This window comes from Osmerus eperlanus, chromosome 5 (assembly GCF_963692335.1).
Source record: "Osmerus eperlanus chromosome 5, fOsmEpe2.1, whole genome shotgun sequence".
In the NCBI taxonomy this organism is placed as follows: domain Eukaryota; kingdom Metazoa; phylum Chordata; class Actinopteri; order Osmeriformes; family Osmeridae; genus Osmerus; species Osmerus eperlanus.
The window spans coordinates 18,953,091-18,971,554 of NC_085022.1; the positions used below are offsets into that span (position 1 = coordinate 18,953,091).

General features: G+C 42.3%; 3 protein-coding genes across 6 annotated transcripts; all 3 read left to right on the forward strand.

The window, feature by feature from the left end:
- chkb (choline kinase beta) lies at window positions 1-6,284 on the forward strand. Its single transcript, XM_062460830.1, has 12 exons — window positions 1-22; window positions 728-1,322; window positions 1,490-1,598; window positions 1,792-1,905; window positions 2,049-2,182; window positions 2,316-2,420; window positions 3,138-3,196; window positions 3,830-3,917; window positions 4,018-4,126; window positions 4,713-4,816; window positions 4,904-4,985; window positions 5,070-6,284. Exons 1-12 carry the CDS (start codon window positions 1-3, stop codon window positions 5,124-5,126), a joined length of 1,578 nt encoding a protein of 525 aa, XP_062316814.1. The 3' UTR covers window positions 5,127-6,284.
- Window positions 6,285-6,598: 314 nt separating this feature from the next.
- LOC134021451 (kelch-like protein 6) lies at window positions 6,599-10,361 on the forward strand. Of its 2 annotated transcripts, XM_062462305.1 has the most exons (9): window positions 6,599-7,082; window positions 7,198-7,348; window positions 7,448-7,636; window positions 7,698-7,882; window positions 7,968-8,319; window positions 8,451-8,596; window positions 8,951-9,105; window positions 9,509-9,666; window positions 9,840-10,361. In XM_062462305.1, the coding sequence occupies exons 1-9, from the start codon at window positions 7,048-7,050 to the stop codon at window positions 10,020-10,022; spliced, it is 1,554 nt and encodes a 517-aa protein (XP_062318289.1). In that variant the 5' UTR covers window positions 6,599-7,047; the 3' UTR covers window positions 10,023-10,361. The 2 variants fall into 2 exon arrangements, with proteins under 2 accessions (XP_062318289.1, XP_062318288.1); XM_062462304.1 differs by having other exon boundaries at window positions 6,599-7,348.
- Window positions 10,362-10,478: 117 nt separating this feature from the next.
- Window positions 10,479-16,919, forward strand: cpt1b (carnitine palmitoyltransferase 1B (muscle)). Of its 3 annotated transcripts, none has more exons than XM_062462302.1 (19): window positions 10,479-10,641; window positions 11,408-11,568; window positions 11,814-11,953; window positions 12,057-12,228; window positions 12,353-12,454; window positions 12,558-12,695; window positions 12,797-12,874; window positions 12,983-13,090; window positions 13,231-13,315; window positions 13,627-13,822; window positions 13,911-14,096; window positions 14,184-14,289; window positions 14,391-14,507; window positions 14,668-14,832; window positions 15,190-15,324; window positions 15,592-15,744; window positions 15,846-15,959; window positions 16,056-16,148; window positions 16,281-16,919. In XM_062462302.1, the coding sequence occupies exons 2-19, from the start codon at window positions 11,428-11,430 to the stop codon at window positions 16,377-16,379; spliced, it is 2,328 nt and encodes a 775-aa protein (XP_062318286.1). In that variant the 5' UTR covers window positions 10,479-10,641; window positions 11,408-11,427; the 3' UTR covers window positions 16,380-16,919. The 3 variants fall into 3 exon arrangements, with proteins under 3 accessions (XP_062318286.1, XP_062318287.1, XP_062318285.1); XM_062462303.1 differs by lacking the exon at window positions 10,479-10,641 and adding an exon at window positions 11,136-11,274; XM_062462301.1 differs by lacking the exon at window positions 10,479-10,641 and adding an exon at window positions 11,167-11,320.
- Window positions 16,920-18,464: the final 1,545 nt, after the last annotated feature.

The window sequence follows — 18,464 nt, forward strand, 5'->3', positions numbered from 1 at the left end:
ATGTTACTCCCTGATGTTGCACGTTAGACTTGAATATTGGCACATCAATTGCTATTGTTTTTACTGTTGTTCTCCTAGAATCTTTGTTTTATATGTTTTGTCTTGCAGCCCTTTCCCCTCAGCTAGCTTTTGCCACTACAAAGGCTGCCATTGAAAATAAGAATCTCTTCTTAATTACTTTCCTGGTTGAATAACCGTTAAATACAAATAAAGTAAGCAGGTCTTTGCCAGGTTGTTCACAGCTAATGGGGAAATGTTTGGTTCACTTGGTGTGAAGTCCTGAAAAATAATTTAAGAATAGCATATCCTGTGACTGTGGCCATGTTTGTTTGTTTATCTAATTCCATAAATAAATGGTTTTAAATTAATTCCATGTCTACAGAGAGACCTGTACCACATAATCATGTTCTACCTGTAGAATGCATAATGTAAGGCCACTGTTTTGGAATTATCCCTCTTGTTCACAAATGACCCTCCACAGTTGCTTACTTACCTATCATTTACAAACCAGTGTGTATTGACTGTTCAACCGTACAGTCATTACTGTTTAATACACACATTCATTTATGCTCAATACCATATAGTTTCATATACAAATTAAATCTGCACTTTCTTACTCTGTAAAATTACTTTTTTTTACGTTCCATAAGTGTTTGGTGTGAATACATGTTGCAGGGAAAGAAATATACTGTCCTGTAGTGACTTTCCACACACCCCTGCACAGTAGGTGGCGATGTGTGCACCTTTAAGTTAGATCCAATAAAACGCGAATCAAATTCAAAGAAGAAGAAAAACGCAGACACTCACAATCAACGGTTTATCAAAATCCAGTTCTATGCGATTAAGATCGAGTATGTCAGACTATTCACGATAGCCATCTTTAAATGGAAATCTACGGCAATTGAGAAACACATTCCATCTGAATTTGCATCCTTAACCTTTAGTTCAGTTGCTAACGCAAAACAGATTACAATGCAGTCGGGGCAAAATACGATTACATGCCACGGCGAAGGTGCTTTGGACAAATCCGAAAAGACACAGGCTTTTAGAAACATTCCTACTCTTACAACAGAAGACACTGATCCCTCCCTGGAAAGAAGAGTGGGAGACAGTATTTCCGTCGCTAACGAGACTAGTTTAAGGACACCGAGCCCTGGGGGTGCCAATGGTGATGATGACTCTGAAGCAGAGTCGTATCGGGATGGACGAAGCGAGGAAGTGGACAGGGACACTAAAGGCAGGGCGTTTGCTTGGTGTCGAGACTTTCTGTCTGGCTCATGGAAGACCATTCCAGAAGCGGATTTTCAGATCAGCATTGTGAGGTTAGTAGACAGCTACCACACTTAAACACAAACACAGATCTTACGGCTACATATACAACAACTGGCGTTATATTATATAACTTCCCACTTACAACTTTTCTTGCCACGTGTGCACAGCTTTGATAATTTGTGTCCAATGTCCAATATTTTTTGCCCTGTGTTTGCAGTGGTGGACTGAGTAATCTTTTGTACATGTGCAGTTTACCTGACAATGTAAATCGCATGGGCGACGAGCCGCCCAGGGTACTGCTCCGAATCTATGGAGCCATTCTTCAGGTCTGTACTGTCAATCCCTTCAAGTAAAATGTTTACTTTTGCAAGTGTCTGCTTATTAACTTTTAGATGAAAGGGAAAGGGTAGAGAGTCATGACATTGTGACAATTAGGCTAGAAGGGTTAGGGTTAGATGAGAAATGCTCAGACTAGTTATTTTTCTTAGACATAACGACTAACTTGGATGTGTGTGGCAGGGGGTGGATTCTTTGGTCCTAGAGAGTGTGATGTTTGCCATCCTTGCAGAGCGAACGCTGGGGCCACAGCTGTATGGCATCTTCCCAGAGGGACGCCTCGAACAGTACCTACCAGTATGATGACTTACACACACACAGTAACCCTTTCCCCCACACTCACTGGAATACTGAGTAAAAAACTAAATATACTTTTATAATTACGTTCTAGTATCAACCACAAATAATACATTTGATATAACATTTCTGTACCCAACCAGAATACCCGTATGAAGACAGAGCAGCTATCAGATCCAGAAATCTCAGCTAAGATTGCCTCCAAACTGGCATGCTTCCACAGAATGGCGATGCCATTCAACAAGGAGCCCAAGTGGTTGTTTGGGACCATTGACAAGTGAGAATACGACAATACTTTGTCTGATCAGAACCTGCTCAACAAATATGTGGTTTCTCAGTTTGCACGTAGAAGAACAAAGTAGATTAATCCCAGCACATACAGACACACATTTTCTGTTTGTGTTTTGCAGGTACATGAATCAAGTGATGAATCTGAAATTTGTCAGAGAAGCTCACGTGAAGAAATACAACAAGCTAATGAAATTAGATCTTCCTTCTGAGCTGGAGAAACTCCGGTGAGTGAGGATTGGCATTAAAGGATTGGCATTAAAATTGGCATCCATTCAATAGTATTCCCTTGGATATAGCGACAAGAGGCACTCACTATCTGACATTTCTTCTTCAATCATGTGGCAGAGAGAGACAGAAAGAGGACTATAATGTTCTCAGTGTAGCGAGATAGGTTGACCTCTCCCCCAGTTGATTTAGGACCTATTTGAACACTCACCAGCATCAGAGCTTTCCTGTACTCTGACCGTTCACCATGTAGTGCTACATCTTGAGATGGGAATAAATGACTGTGTCACTGTTGCAGTCCACCTGGTTGCTTAACATCTCATTTGTCTAATATTCACTCTGAAAAATTGGGTTTTGGTCTAGTCTTGTCTAATATAACTACAGTTAGGTAGTTGCTCCAACCAACAATGTACTGTGCAATGGCTTCAGAATCTATTCTGACCCCTTCACTGTTCGTGGAAGGAATGTGTTCTGTAATCCTGCAGTGTTTCTGCATGCCTGATAAACACCACCGGACGTAAGCTGACAGCTGTGTGGCTCCCACGCCCAACAGCAATGCACCGTGATTGCTGTTGTGATGTTTACTATGAGATGTAACAATTACTGTTTTGTTAAACCCTCTCTCTCTCTCTCTCTCTCTCTCTCTCTCTCTCTCTCTCTCTCTCTCTCTCTCAATCGTCTTTCACCTTCCCACTCAATCTCTTCCTCCTGATTAGAAAGCTGCTAACAGCAACCCCATCTCCTGTGGTGTTCTGCCATAATGACGTTCAGGAAGGTAAGAGTCATGAGTCATCTTGTCCCCCCACAATGATCCGCTGCCTGACTCCGCTGTCAGACCCTTCCTAGCAGAACATGATGTTACCAAACGTAAGAGGAAGCCTGGTGAGGCTATGTTTAGGTAGGAGTTCAGGCATGTGTATCACTGACACTGACAACCAATAGGTACATAATTGGAATAAGAACAGACTAAACCAAGCATCTTATATCCTCATTCAGTTTCTATACACAAACCCATTATGTTTGGGTGAGATCAGGCATGATCATGACCTAAAACAGTTTTGACTGGTTTGTCAAAGTAATCAAGATTAAGGCTATTTGTGAGTCTGCCCTGTCACAAACCAGCACAAATGATTGAGACCTTTGCTAATGTTTTGCGTTGGGTGGAGGGCCAACTTCAGGCAGTGTGTAGGTGAGAAGCATAATACAAGCTGTAGAAGTCTTCTGTCTACTCCTTATTTTTATATATATATTTTACATTGTTTAGTTCTTAGAATTAGCCAGACTATTGTACTTTTCTACTTTTTTTTATTTAAGATCCAAATATGTTTATTGTATGCACCTTCCTGCCACAATAAATTCTGTAAACCTACATGGCGAATAAACCAGATTCTGTTTCTGATATGACTAGGTAACATCCTGATTCTGAGGGGCAAAGATCAGTCCTCGACACTGAAACTCATGCTCATCGACTTTGAATACAGCAGTTACAATTACAGGTACAGGTTTTGTTGTTTACCGTGTCAACAAATGGGTCAAATGATGCTGAAACTGGAATACAGTTTTCTTTAATGTCTTCTTTGTTGTCATTCTCATTAGGGGCTTTGACTTTGGTAACCATTTCTGTGAATGGATGTACGACTACACATACAACCAGTGGCCCTTCTACAAGGCTACAGCAGAGAACTATCCCAGTAGGGAACAGCAGGTGAGGTCATCCACTAACTATAATCACAGATGCTCACCCCAATCTAAGTCATCCTTTATCATCTATTTCACTATGCTTATGCATTACATCATCATACCATAATGCCAGGATTATAACTAGCATTATTTCACAAATCGGGCACTGTATAAAGTTGAAATGTGGTAGGTGTGTGGCTCAAAACCCAAGGATGTGCAGTGAAGCACCTGAAGTTGTTTGGATGCGACAAATAAATAGAAGTATATTAAGGTGACATATAAGGCGCAGCTGTTAAGGCCAGGCCAGGCAGGACATAGTCCTTTAGGGGTCACCAAGGTCTAACAAACTGCTTCTTTAATATTAGCAGCTAACTGCATTTCTTTTGGCCACATGGCACCACCTAGAGGCAAATGGGTATGTGTGTTTAAGGGATCCATCGGGAGAGCACACATTCAAAATAAAATGTAATAAAATAAAAACATACCTTTTGAAATTCAGTGTACAGGCGGGGGTTTAACTCCAGTTTTAATACATTATACTATATATGCAACATCTTGCTCATTATACAATTGTATGTATTCAGTTCTCCATTCACCTGTGTCACCTGCAGCTCCACTTCATCCACAACTATCTGTTGGAGATAGGGGGCAGCTCTGAGACACCCTTGCATGAGGATGAGCGCTACATAGAGGCCATGCTTCTAGAAGCCAACAGGTATCAAAGTCTCCTATAAAACTATTGCAATCCTATCATTAATTTTTATACTTCTCTCATATATCAATGTTGTTGTTGTTTTTTTAGGTTTGCATTGGCCTCCCACTTTCTCTGGGGCCTGTGGTCCATCATCCAAGCAAGGATATCAAAGATTGAGTTTGGCTATATGGTAAGAAGCATCATCTCCCCTAAGGGAAAACAATTACCTGTGTGTAAAGGTACATCACATTATAATTTCGATCTCTCATTCCAGGACTATGCCCAGTCACGGTTTGATGCCTACTTCAAGCAAAAAAAGCTTGTCTCCTAACTTTGACATTTCCTACAAAGTACAATGATCTCATTGATCAGATCATCCGTCCTATATTTCATTTTTCATCCCTTAGTCCTTTTTCATAGTGGTGGGGCAGGGTCCAAAGATTTCCGACGCTGTAGGTGTGTTTATATCCGAGACCAATACAAGAGGAGTGGGGGTGTCATCCACCCTTTAGTTTATAGCTGGCTATTTATTTGCCTCAGTAGCACATTCTGCTTTGCATTAATAAGTGCTATACTGTGTCAGCACTATTTTATTCTAACTGCAGTCTAAATCAATGCACTTATCCTCATCCTCACAATGTGAATGCTGTAAAACGGTCTTGTTTAATTGAAGGACATACAGTTGTGCTTTTCACCTGTCATCTTGCACTTACATGTGATTTGTCAAAATCTTCTGTTCAAAGATTCTTTGCATTTTGTGTTGTCACCGTAGTCAGGTTTACTGTGCATGTTGTAGAATGTTGGCTTTGCAGCATGGCACCAAACTGTGAATGTAAATCTCTCAACTCAACAGTTATCATCACTTTTCTTTGTCTTTAAAACAGGTAACTAGTTGGCAATGATGTAATTGCTTTTACTTTAGCAGTCTTTGTGAATCATGAGTCATTCTACCTCATTGAATTCAGTGAGTTTCTTTGTAATTGATAATCAACATGTCAAATTGTGACATGCATTAATGTCAATTATGACCATACAGTAAAGTTGTACTGTACAAGATTTAAAACCAGATCAAGATGAGTTGCTTCAAAAGTGCAATCCGTTTTGTTTTTTAAAGCTAATCAAAATTCCAACTCTACTTCTGCATTTCCTTTTAGTATAACCTACAAACGGTTTGTGTATGAGGTGTTTTCATTTCAGTCCACATTTGTGACCGTCATATTTGTTTAAAATCAAGATTAAAAGCATGCTTCTGTGATACAATAAAACAATTATTACAAATGGGATCAGGTTGAAAAGCAAGGCTGGGGTTTCAGTGCTTTGAATGATTATACATTTCAAAATGTATTCCTGTTTTATTTCTTAATCATTTTAGCTGATGCTGCCTTAATGAGAAACCTTATAAAGAACTTCTGATGTAAATAATAATTTCCCTTTTGGCACTGCTTTGAGTGTTGCCATTGAACTGCTAATAAATATACTTGACACCTGAGGATGTTATGGATAATTCTGTTGGACCCATTGAGGGTAGATATTTGACACTCACAAACTTAATTTGCAATCGCTATAAACCCAAAATAAAACATTTGGGTCTGGGTAACCATGTAAAATAAATTACACTGTACACGTACACGTTGTACCGAACAGTATGACCTATTGATGATAGAAACTTGAGTGTGTTCTATGGTGTGTCCTGTTATAGCAATTGGAGGCTCACATTTCAGTCCCCTTATCCCCACCTCTCTCATTTTCAAATGGCTTTAAATAGACCAGCTGGGCACAACTCTGTCCTGCTCAGAAGTCTGTATGTATCCAGTCTGGGTGATACAAGTACAGGCTTCCTGACAGAGAGATTCACACCTGGATTTGTAGTTTAGAATCTGTCCACTACTGTGCTTTGACAGTATTTTAGACACCTGATGCTGTCCTTACTTCTACTTCATTTTGGACTGTATGTTTAGCTTATCAGGCACATGGTTTGGAGAGCTTTTGTGGATCAAGGAAAGAAACAGACTCTCAGGCAGGAACCAGTTTTCCATTACAAATGGGGTTTGTGAAAAAAAGTGAAGGGCAGTACTGTTGCTTCACCTTGAGATACAATTTGTTTTAAAGATGAAATGTTTCCACAAACCTTTGGTCGTGATGTGCACCTGCTGTGTTTTTAGTACAGCATGAAATGAACAGCAAATCTGTCTCAGTAAAAAATGCTCAATCGGTTATGTCGACTGTAACTGAACCTGTGTGAGACTAAACAGATGAAATTCCCTCTTCATTGGATAAACTGTTCCCCCGGATATAATGTCTGGTCTCAGGCCGTATTTGACATTTATTTTTCAGTGGTTAAGCTTGTGGTTGAAGCATTGTTTTGCAAGGTTGTGGAAGGCGGTTTCAGCAGCACACCCCTGGATGACTGCTTCATCTGGTGGAACAATGGACAGAGCATGTACAGGGGGAGTTCATGAGGAATGGAAGACTGATATGGCATACCGCACATATCTCCATGGAGATGGCAGTCATACCATGGTTACAATCCAGACCAGCACTCATGTTTTCCATGTAAATCAATGCACTGTGGATACTGCAAACATTCAAAACTATGGTGTTCCATGAATCATCCATACATAGTATATGCTATGATCTTTCTCCATGTGTCAGGTGGATCTGGGAAGGCTTTCAGCCTGCAGTGAGTACTTCAGAGCCTTGTCTGAATCCAGTATGAGAGAGACCTCAGAGAGCCTCATCCATCTGGACTACATTCCATCCTCTGTGCTTCACAGTCTTCTGGAATTCACTTTTTGGAACAGCTTTAATGTTCCTAAAGAAGAGCTGGGGATTCACATACAGGTGGGCTCTCTTATTAAGGTTATTAAGGTTCAGACTCAAACTAAACTAAATGCTTCCTAAGGTGGGTAGCTACCTCCTGGCTGAGGATTTCCTGTCACGGTGCCTGTCAGCCCTGGACAGTGTGCTTACCCCAGATACCTGCCTGTTCTACCTGGGTCTGGCCCAGGACATCTGCTGCACTGAATTGCGGACAACAGTGTTCACCTACCTGAGCAGAAACCTGTTGGAGCTGCCTCACCTCACCAGGTGTGTTCAGTACACAATGTTACTGTTTGTAGTCTGGAAGCACGCATGCACACAGAGAACACGATGCTTGTGGTTCTGTTCTCAGGAGGGAGGATCCTCAGGAGAGGGCGGAGCTGCTTTGGCTGAGGTCGCAGGGTGACCTCCAGCTGTGTAGCCTCAGAAAAGAGAACCTGACCTCTTGGAATGACCCAGAGACAGAAGCTTCCCGTCACATTTTCAGATTCGAGGGTTCAGAGGTCAACGGAGAATGGCATCCAATCGCAGAGCTCCCCTTCTTGGCTGATAAGTGGTGTTTCACCACAGTGGTCCTGTATAACTACCTGTTTTTCATAGGTGGTTACAGGCAGCGACTGAAAAGAGGGTGGGAGTTCAAAATGGCCTCTTTTAGATACAATCCCTTTACTAATACCTGGGTCTCAACTGCCCCTCTGATCAAGGTAGGTTTCAGTCACCTGCCACCTGGAAATCTAACATTTCTGCCTTTGTTATAATGAAACAACGCATGTATGCAGTGTTTGTAAAAACAGCACAATTGAAGACAAATAACTTACAATCTTGGTTTCTGCAGCACAGAAGGCATTTCAGTGCAGTGGCATGTGATGGCTGTATCTATGCTGTTGGAGGCTGGTACTTGGACTCTCTGGTGACCCCAGACTCCAGCACCACCCTCTACACTGCGGTGGAGTGCTACAACCCCTGGGAGGATACATGGAGGTTGGTCAACAAACCATGTGTTGCAGACAACCACAGAGGACTAAGCCTCCTGAGACATGTTGAAAACACAATTCCCATTTGAATTAATTGTGATATCCCTATTATCACTTGTGTTTGGGATTGGCAATCATTTGGGATGATACATTTATAATGGCTGAGTGGTTGGGGAATCGGGCTACCAATCAGAAGGTTGCCGGTTCGATTCCTGGTCATGCAAATTACATTGTGTCCTTGGGCAAGGCACTTCACCCTACTTGCCTCGGGGGAATGTCCCTGTACTTACTGTAAATTTATCTGGATAAGAGCATCTGCTAAATGTAAATGTAAATAATCAGTCATCCCCCCTCTTTTTAGATTTGTTTCCTCGTTGCCCATGACTGACTTCTTGTTCAGTATGTCCATGTCCCATGATGTCCCTTTGACCAGCAGTCTGGGACACTTCCTCTATGTCCTGGGAAACATACAGAGGACTGGAGAGAAACTGGTCCTACAGTACAACACCAGAAAAGGTACCTTATTTCGAGTAACGTACAGTCAACTCCGGAATTAATAGCGCCCCTGGCAAGGGTGAGCAAAAAGTGTTATAAAAATGTCCCTTTTCTGAAATTTAGCTTAATGTCACAATGAAAAAAAATGAGAACAATCCAACCTTCAACTGAAGTACATTTATTTTGAGGAAACTGAAACTGAAGCATTTTTCCTATTTATAGTTGACTTTAATTTGACTTCAGTTGACCAGAGTGTTTAGGAACATTAGGAGGACAAGAGAACACACAAACCCAATGAGGGTGTGTTGAGCTTCTTAAGTTAGCAAATGGTTATAAATCCGGTCCAATAATTCCAGAGTTGACTGTATTATTACCCACATATCTAGGCTATCTATTGATCAATCTATTTATCTATCTTTCATAGACACTTGGTGTGAGCTGCTTCCTACTCTTACCAGGACTGATGCAAACATACCTAGTGTTTACTTTCTGGGGGCCACAGACAAGCTGTTTGTAATTGGAGGGAACAACTCAGAAAACCTAGTGGCATCATTCTCTGTGGAGTTTCAGCAGTGGGGGAAGGTGACTGCAGGAATCTATTTTTTCTATCAATTTCGGCCCTATTAATGATTCATTATTAAATTGCATTATTATAATATCATATACTATATTATCTTTACATTCGGTAGCCTAATGTAAAGATAATATCTTACACAAGGTAGCCTGGATGATCAATGCCTTTTGTCTCGTTCTAGGTACAAGTGGCTGAGAAGGTGGCATTAGCCGGGCAGGGAGCGGTGCTAGGTAACCAGGTCTATATGCCTGGAATCGAACACAATGCTATCGTCAGACTGGATCTCAACACACTCTCCCTTAGTGTCCTCCCTCCTCTTCCCATCTCAACCAACTACGAGGCACTCTTTCACCTTCATTTTTAATAGACCCTATTCTGCAGCCTGGTCTTGTCATTACTCCTCATAAGTGTACGGTCGACCTTATAACAGTGTGACAGGAAATGGAACATAAAGTTATTTGGCAAAATGTTGCTACATAAACAAACAATTCCATTGAACAGAGAAACCTTACACAAACATACAGTATATCTGTCCTGCAGCCAGTAAAGCAATACTACTGTAATATAGTACTGTAGGCCTATATTGTTGTTGAGACCCTGCAAGCAAGTATTTGGACTACTTTCCTTGTTCTGTGTATAGGCTACTGTACATGTATGCCAGTTCATATGACAATAAACTACAGTAGTGCTAACCAACTATGAACCAGAGTGAAGATCATTGGTTCTAAAAGTACAGCACACAGGGTGTCCAGTTACAGAGAGAGAGAGAGAGAGAGAGAGAGAGAGAGAGAGAGAGAGACAGAGAGAGAGAGAGAGAGAGGGTGGGTGGGTGGGAAAAAACACCAGATACACAACTCTCAAACCCTAGGAAAGCTGCTCCAAGGGTATTGAAGTCACACTAGAGGACAAACTGAAGCCAAGTCCAGAGGAATTACAGTTTAACACGGAAAACTCCCTTACCTGAAAAATCTGGTTGTAAAAAGGTATGCCAATATTGTGATTTTTTGGGTTAGGATAGAATGCTATTCGTTACTTTTCATTGTTGTTGGAGTAAAAATAACGTTTGTTCTTATTCCGGCAACCTCACAATCCATGACAACGGATTACAAATAGGCTACAACCTCTTCGATTCCAAACAGTCAACGGATTGTAATGTTTTTAGGGCCTTTTTAAGTCACGATGAAAATAGGTTATGGCTTTATAGACTGAATTGGATAAATCATTTGAATGAATTGATCAATTAAAGAACATATATTTCATTTTCAGAGAGAATATGTATCTTAAAACATCGTATAGTAAATGTAACGGCCAACCTCACGTGATCTTCCACGTTTGCAGTGTTTATATTTTTAAATCCTACGTAGCAGCACATGCATCATCGCTATAGCTATATTTGGCATTTCAACTTTGCCCCACTTGGCTGTTCTCCTGTCTTATGACATGGAAAAAGAAATTCAAGCTTGAGTTGTCACTAAAGCCAAAGGCCCGGACTTGTGACCTCCAAACATTAGCCATGGAAACCAAGAGCAATTATCAACTACGTTGCACGACTTTAAATGCGATGCTGGAATATAGTTGATGCATGTTAGCTTCACTACGTTTCATATAGCCAATAGGTATAACGGTCAATACCCTACCTGTCTCACCTGTTCTTCCACATGTGTGTGTTGCTTTACCGAATTTAGCCTACCGAACGAGATAAACGATCATTTGATCTTGACTTTATTGTCTCACTTTTTGTTTTTGTAGTTACCGTCAAACTTTACAGGATGGCGGAGGCGCATCAGGCGGTGGGCTTCCAGTTCACTGTGACACCTGATGGTATCGACCTCCACTTAAGCCGTGAAGTCCTCAAACATATTTACCTGTCGGGGGTGACATCATGGAGAAAGCGCGCTATTAGGTTCAAGGTAGGCTTGGCTCGTTCACTGATGCCAAGTGTTTGATATGGTCAGGCCTCAAAGGATAGATTTACTGTAGTTCCAACATTGTTAGATTACCAATGTAAGGTCTTTGTGTAAGGCCAGAATGTAAAATGTGAACCCAATGCATATCCATGTCTAGGGTGGGCTATGAGTGACATTGATAAAAAAAATTCTAGAAGAGGGAAACATTGGTCCATAGGAAACCACTAACTTGTCTTCATTATTCCCAGAATGGAGTTTTAACAGGTGTGTACCCTGCCAGTCCATCCAGCTGGCTGATTGTTGTGATTGCCATAATGAGCACCCTGTATACCCGGATAGACCCCTCCCTGGGCATGATAGACAGCATCAAGAGGACCTTGCCTGTCAGGTCAGATTTATTTGTATAGATTCTGTTTACTGCTGACACATAAATAATGATATTGTTGAATGGAAAACCAGAAGGCTGGTTTGTGTGTTCCCTGGCCCTGCAGTGACTACATGACGGTGCAGACCCAGACAGTGTTGAGTGCCATCCTGTTTGCCACGGGTCTGTGGCTGTCACTTATCTACCTACTGAGGTACTCTCTCAAAATCCTGCTGTCCTACCATGGATGGATCTTCGAGTCCCATGGAAAGATGAGCTTGACCACCAAATTGTGGCTTGTGAGTCCGTTTGGGTGTTTTGCACTGTGGAGAAAGGAAATCACACTACCTTATGCATGTCATGCATGTTATGTATCCATAACAGGTCATTGTGAACACATAAAAGTCATTTCTCTTTCCTCAGAGCTTAGTAAAGATGTTCTCAGGGCGCAGGCCTCTTCTCTACAGCTTCCAGGCCTCCTTACCTAGACTTCCAGTGCCCAGTGTAGATGATACCATCAGCAGGGTGAGAGTGGACGGGCAGCGTGGTCTGGGGAGGTGGTGGTTCTTAGTGTGTCATCATCATTCAACATCATTCATGTGTGTCATTCACCTCTGTGTCCCTCCAGTATTTGGAGTCAGTTCGCCCCCTGCTGGATGATGAGCAGTACAACCAGATGGAGATCCTGGCAAATGACTTTAAAAAGGACCAAGCACCCAAACTACAGAAATACCTTGTACTCAAATCCTGGTGGGCCACTAATTATGTAGGTATTCCCAAGAATGGGATTATATTATTTATGTATTACGTCAGATTATGTTTTGATGCCAGAGGAGGGTGGTGATGTATCTGATGTATCTGTGCTAGGTGAGTGACTGGTGGGAGGAGTACATCTATCTTAGAGGCAGAAGTCCCATCATGGTCAACAGTAACTTCTATGCCATGGTAACAAGTCATTTCTCTTCCTGCAGGTCTTGCACTTTAAACTGTCAATCAACCCAACGGATCCTAACTGTCGGTGTTGTTTCTGTGTGTGTGTTGTGTTGTGTTTAGGACCTCCTGTACATCACACCCACACACAGGCAAGCAGCACGGGCAGGCAACGTGGTTCACGCTATGCTGCAATACCGACGCAAACTAGAGCGAGGAGAACATGCACCAGTAATGAGAAATCACTCCGGTGTCCCTTTCTCTAAATCCTCTTCTCTTCCTGCTCCCCCTTTCTCTGTTTTCTGTTTGAAAACATTGATAGACTCACCTTTGAGATATACAAATTATAATGCGAGTTCTCTCTGCTCCAGTTAAGGGCTCTCGGTATTGTGCCCATGTGTTCCTATCAATCGGAGAGAATGTTTAACACCACGCGCATCCCAGGCATTGAAACAGGTGAGACATTTGTGAGAGAACAGTGTGTGTGTTGTGGCAACCACGGAGAGACATGGGTTTGAGACGCATACGTAGCACTGCCATTTGTTTAATGAACTAAAGAAATAACACATGAAGTGTTAGGACAATAACATTCGTGCCGGAGTCCTGCTCTTACCTCTGGCTTGTGGTGTCTCCCTCTTTGAACCCTGTTGGGGTGCTGAGGTGGAGAGGACAGAAAGGCTCTGTCTCTCTGGGATGCCACAGTGTCCATAGCCTCTCGTACTGGGCCTCCCTTGAACCACCCTCCATCCTTTCCCTCCTTCGTTCAGACTTTGTCCAGCATCTGAGCGACCGGAAGCATCTGGTGGTGTACCACAAGGGCCGCTTCTTTAAGGTGTGGCTGTACCACGGGGGCCGGCACCTCTGGCCCAGTGAGCTGGAGACCCAGTTTCAGAAGATCCTCAATGATCCCGCTGAACCACAGCCAGGGGAGCTCAAACTGGGAGCCCTCACAGCAGGAAACAGGTAGGCACACGCACGGATACACACACACGCATGGACAAATTCACACACATAAGCATCCCCCCCCCCCCCCTATGCTCTCTATTCCCAGAGTTCCTTGGGCACGTGCACGTCTAAAGTACTTCGGGCAGGGTGTGAACAAAGCCTCGCTGGACGCCATTGAGACGTCTGCCTTCTTTCTGACGCTTGACGACGAAGCGCATGGTTACGACCCAGAAAAGTTGAAGTCTTTGGACTTGTATGCCAAATCCCTGCTGCATGGGAAGTGCTACGACAGGTAGAAGAATAGGGAAACACTGAGGAAAGCTCTTGTGCCTGACTTGGGAGCTTCCAATCCAAGTACAATCTGAATGCTTTCTCCTAGGTGGTTTGACAAATCTTTTACCTTGGTCGCCTATAAGAACGGCAAACTAGGTGTGAACGCAGAACATTCTTGGGCTGATGCACCGATTGTAGGACACATGTGGGAGGTTAGTTTAATGTACTGTATGTTGTACCTATATTTAAGCATTGTCTTGTGACTGTTAAAGTGAGTATGTCGAGCCCTTTAACTGTATCTCTGCGTATACAGTATGTCTTAGCAACGGACTGCTTCCATCTGGGCTACACAGAGGAGGGACACTGCAAGGGCGATGTCAACAAGGGTCTGTCACCCCCAACCAAATTACAGTGGGAAATTCCACAAGAGGTATAGTAAGACCTATGGCTGGTTCCAAATGCAAATGCAAAGTTTCAGCTTTCAGAAGACAAAGTGAGGAGACCATTGCATGTCAATGATCTCTTATAATGCTAACATTTCAGGTCTGCCATTGGTATTCTTGTGACACTTGTGGAGTTTCCTTCCTCAGTGCCAGGAGATAATTGAAGGCTCATACATGGTGGCCAAGGAGATTGCTGACGATGTGGACTTCCATGGCTGTCTGTTTGATGAGTTTGGCAAAGGCCTGATTAAGAAATGCAGGACCAGTCCTGATGCCTTCATCCAGCTAGCTCTGCAGCTGGCACAGTTCAGGGTAATGACAAGTTACATTTCTTAATATGTAGTTTCAGGCATAGGCAAGAGGTCCGACAGTGGTTTCTGTCATAAGGGTGGGAATCTTTTGGTACCTCACGATTCGATTCAAAATCGATTCTTGGGGTCACGATTCGATTCAAAATATATTCACTTTTTTTCCAAGATTAAAAAAATAATATATTATAAAAAAATTAAAAAAGAAAATTTGTGAATTGCTATAAGACTGAATCGCGATTCGAATGTGTATCGATTTTTTCCCCCACCCCTATTCTGTCATATATGTATATTTGCCACATTGTAACACTGCTAGAACAACACTTAGGACACGTTTATTGTGTGTTTGCCTGGGCTGCAGGATAAGGGGCGGTTCTGTCTGACATACGAGGCCTCGATGACTCGGATGTTCCGAGAGGGTCGTACTGAGACAGTGCGTTCCTGTACCTCGGAGTCCACAACCTTTGTCAGAGCCATGGATGACAAGAGTGCCACGGTGAGCTGTCATTGTAAAAGTAATTGTACTTGCATAATAGTTTATTAGACCCATTGGAGTGGTATGGCAACTCTAGCCAGTAAGCATGAGGTCACACTGCCATGGATGAGTGGGTGACCAGAACATGTCAGTTCTTGTAGTCTGATCACTGTGATTCGGCATCATTGATTGGCTCCATCCTACTGTCCCCTCTCCCTGCATAGTCTGTTTGCTACTTTAGCTTGACTTATGTGGCTTGAATAAGGCAAATTGTTTTCTTATAACCAGAGTACCAAGAGACTAGAACTGTTCCAGAAGGCAGCAGAAAAGCACCAAAACATGTACCGTCTGGCCATGACAGGATCTGGTATCGACCGGCACCTCTTCTGTCTGTACATCATGTCCAAGTATCTAAGCATTGACTCACCGTTCCTCAAACAGGTCTGTTTGTCCTTCTTGGTGTTTGTGTTTGGTTGGACGCATGTGTCCAAGTCCAATGTTTAATAAGTGAGATTGTAATACAAGAGCAAAACTCTCTCTAGGTTCTGTCAGAGCCATGGAGGTTATCCACCAGTCAGACCCCTCAACAGCAGCTCAATCTGGTTGACATCAACAAGTTCCCAAGATATGTGGGTGCTGGAGGGGGTTTCGGCCCTGTAAGTGAATCACACTTGATGGCAGAATGCACTGACCACACCCCTCAATTCCCCCATGTCAGAGATACTATTATACTGTCTTTTCCTCTGCCACAGGTCGCCGATGATGGATATGGTGTGTCTTATATCATAGTGGGAGAAAACCTTGTCACATTCCACATCTCCAGCAAGTTGTCAAGCACTGAGACGGTAGGAATCCCCCACATACTCTACACCTACTTTTCTGTTTCCAGTTTCTTTAAGTTGGACTATTTATTCTCTCTCAACTTGTTTATTTTTTTCTATTGCGTTCTCCCTCCACTTCTGCCTGTTGACATGTAGGACTCGTATCGCTTTGGACAGAACATTCGACAGGCCATGCTAGATATCCGTGCACTTTTTGACCAAAATGACAAGAAGGCAAAGGAGAAGAAGATGTGAAGGCTGTAGAGGACTTACGGTCACGATAAAGGCCAGTGGGCACTCTGCTGATGGCCTCTCCGCCATGTTTTATGCCGCATTACTTGAGAATTATTCCCAAATGAGAGGAACTCGATTTCATTTGAACTAAGCTTGCTTTTCAGATATGCAAGAGAACTCTGGTGTTGCAGTGGTAATTGCAGTCTCTATGTATCAATTAAAACAGAAGGGATGAAATAGATGGCATTTTAAAAGGTAGTTATCACTGAAACTATTTATTTCAAGTGTGATAGTAAATGTAGTTAACCATTGTGTGTAGCAACTGTTAAGTAAAATTACATTTTGAAAGCTGTCTGATATTTCAGTGTGGAATGGAGTATAAGGATGAATCATCAACAGTTACAGTAAGTCATACAGATGCTGGTTAAAGATCGTTTTTCTGTAACATGTCCAAACGTAAAACTTTTTTAAAAACAATGTTCAGCATTGTGGTGCTTAAAACTGTTGTTTTGCCTGTGTATTTATGTACTTTGTTCACAATAAAGTGTGTTCTATAAAGTGTGTACTCTAAGTATGCCATTCTGAAATTGTTAGTTGAAAAAATATCTACAGTTAGGTCCATAAATATTTGGACATTGACACAATTTTCATCATTTTGGCTCTGTATACCACCACAATGGATTTGAAATGAAACAATCAAGATGTGCTTTAAGTGCAGACTTTCAGCTTTAATTTCAGGGTATTTACATCCAAATCAGGTGAACGGTGTAGGAATTACAACACATTTTATATGTGCCCCCCCCCTTTTTAAGGGACCAAAAATAATTGGACAAACTAACATAATCATAAATCTAATTGTCACTTTTAATACTTGGTTGCAAATCCTTTGCAGTCAATGACAGCCTGAAGTCTGGAACCCATAGACATCACCAGACGCTGGGTTTTGTCCCTGGTGATGCTCTGCCAGGCCTCTACTGCAACTGTCTTCAGTTCCTGCTTGTTCTTGGGGCATTTTCCCTTCAGTTTTGTCTTTAGCAAGTGAAATGCATGCTCAATTGGATTTAGGTCAGGTGATTGACTTGGCCATTGCAGAACATTCCACTTCTTTGCCTTAAAAAACTCTTTGGTTGCTTTCGCAGTATGCTTCGGGTCATTGTCCATCTGCACTGTGAAGCGCCGTCCTATGAGTTCTGAAGCATTTGGCTGAATCTGAGCAGATAATATTGCCAGAAACACTTCAGAATTCATCCTACTGCTTTTGTCAGCAGTCACATCATCGATAAATACAAGGGAACCAGTTCCATTGGCAGCCATACATGCCCACGCCATAACACTACCTCCACCATGCTTCACTGATGAGGTGGTATGCTTTGGATCATGAGCAGTTCCTTCCCTTCTCCATACTCTTCTCTTCCCATCATTCTGGTACAAGTTGATCTTGGTCTCATCTGTCCATAGGATGTTGTTCCAGAACTGTACAGGCTCTTTTAGATGTTTTTTGGCAAACTCTAATCTGGTCTTCCTGTTTTTGAGACTCACCAATGGTTTACATCTTGTGGTGAACCCTCTGTATTTACTCTGGTGAAGTCTTCTCTTAATTTTTGACTTTGACACAGATACGCCTACCTCCTGGAGAGTGTTCTTGATCTGGCCAACTGTTGTGAAGGGGTTTTTCTTCACCAGGGAAAGAATTCTTCTGTCATCCACCACAGTTGTTTTCCGTGGTCTTCCGGGTCTTTTGGTGTTGCTGAGCTCACCAGTGCGTTCTTTCTTTTTAAGAATGTACCAAACAGTTGATTGAGCCACACCTAATGTTTTTGCTATCTCTCTGATAGGTTTGTTTTGATTTTTCAGCCTAACGATGGCTTGCTTCACTGATGGTGACAGCTCTTTGGACTTCATATTGAGAGTTGACAGCAACAGATTCCAAACACAAATACCATACTTGAAATGAACTCTAGACCTTTTATCTGCTCCTTGTCAATGAAATAACAAACTCCCATGAGGGAATAACATACACCTGGCCATGGAACAGCTGAGCAGCCAATTGTCCAATTACTTTTGGTCCCTTAAAAAGGGGGGGGGCACATATAAAATGTATTGTAA

Bases quoted from the DNA above. Each gene is read 5' to 3' on its own strand.
- chkb (XM_062460830.1), top strand. From the start codon at position 1: ATGTTACTCCCTGATGTTGCAC. The intron at 3,197-3,829 runs GTAAGAGTCATG...TGATATGACTAG, and splicing joins CCATAATGACGTTCAGGAAG to GTAACATCCTGATTCTGAGG. The intron at 4,986-5,069 runs GTAAGAAGCATC...CTCTCATTCCAG, and splicing joins AGATTGAGTTTGGCTATATG to GACTATGCCCAGTCACGGTT.
- LOC134021451 (XM_062462304.1), top strand. From the start codon at position 7,091: ATGTCTGGTCTCAGGCCGTATTTGACATTTATTTTTCAGTGGTTAAGC. The intron at 7,883-7,967 runs GTGTGTTCAGTA...TTCTGTTCTCAG, and splicing joins GAGCTGCCTCACCTCACCAG to GAGGGAGGATCCTCAGGAGA. The intron at 9,667-9,839 runs GTGACTGCAGGA...GTCTCGTTCTAG, and splicing joins AGTTTCAGCAGTGGGGGAAG to GTACAAGTGGCTGAGAAGGT.
- cpt1b (XM_062462301.1), top strand. The intron at 12,696-12,796 runs GTAGGTATTCCC...TATCTGTGCTAG, and splicing joins CCTGGTGGGCCACTAATTAT to GTGAGTGACTGGTGGGAGGA. The intron at 15,960-16,055 runs GTAAGTGAATCA...CCTCTGCCACAG, and splicing joins CTGGAGGGGGTTTCGGCCCT to GTCGCCGATGATGGATATGG.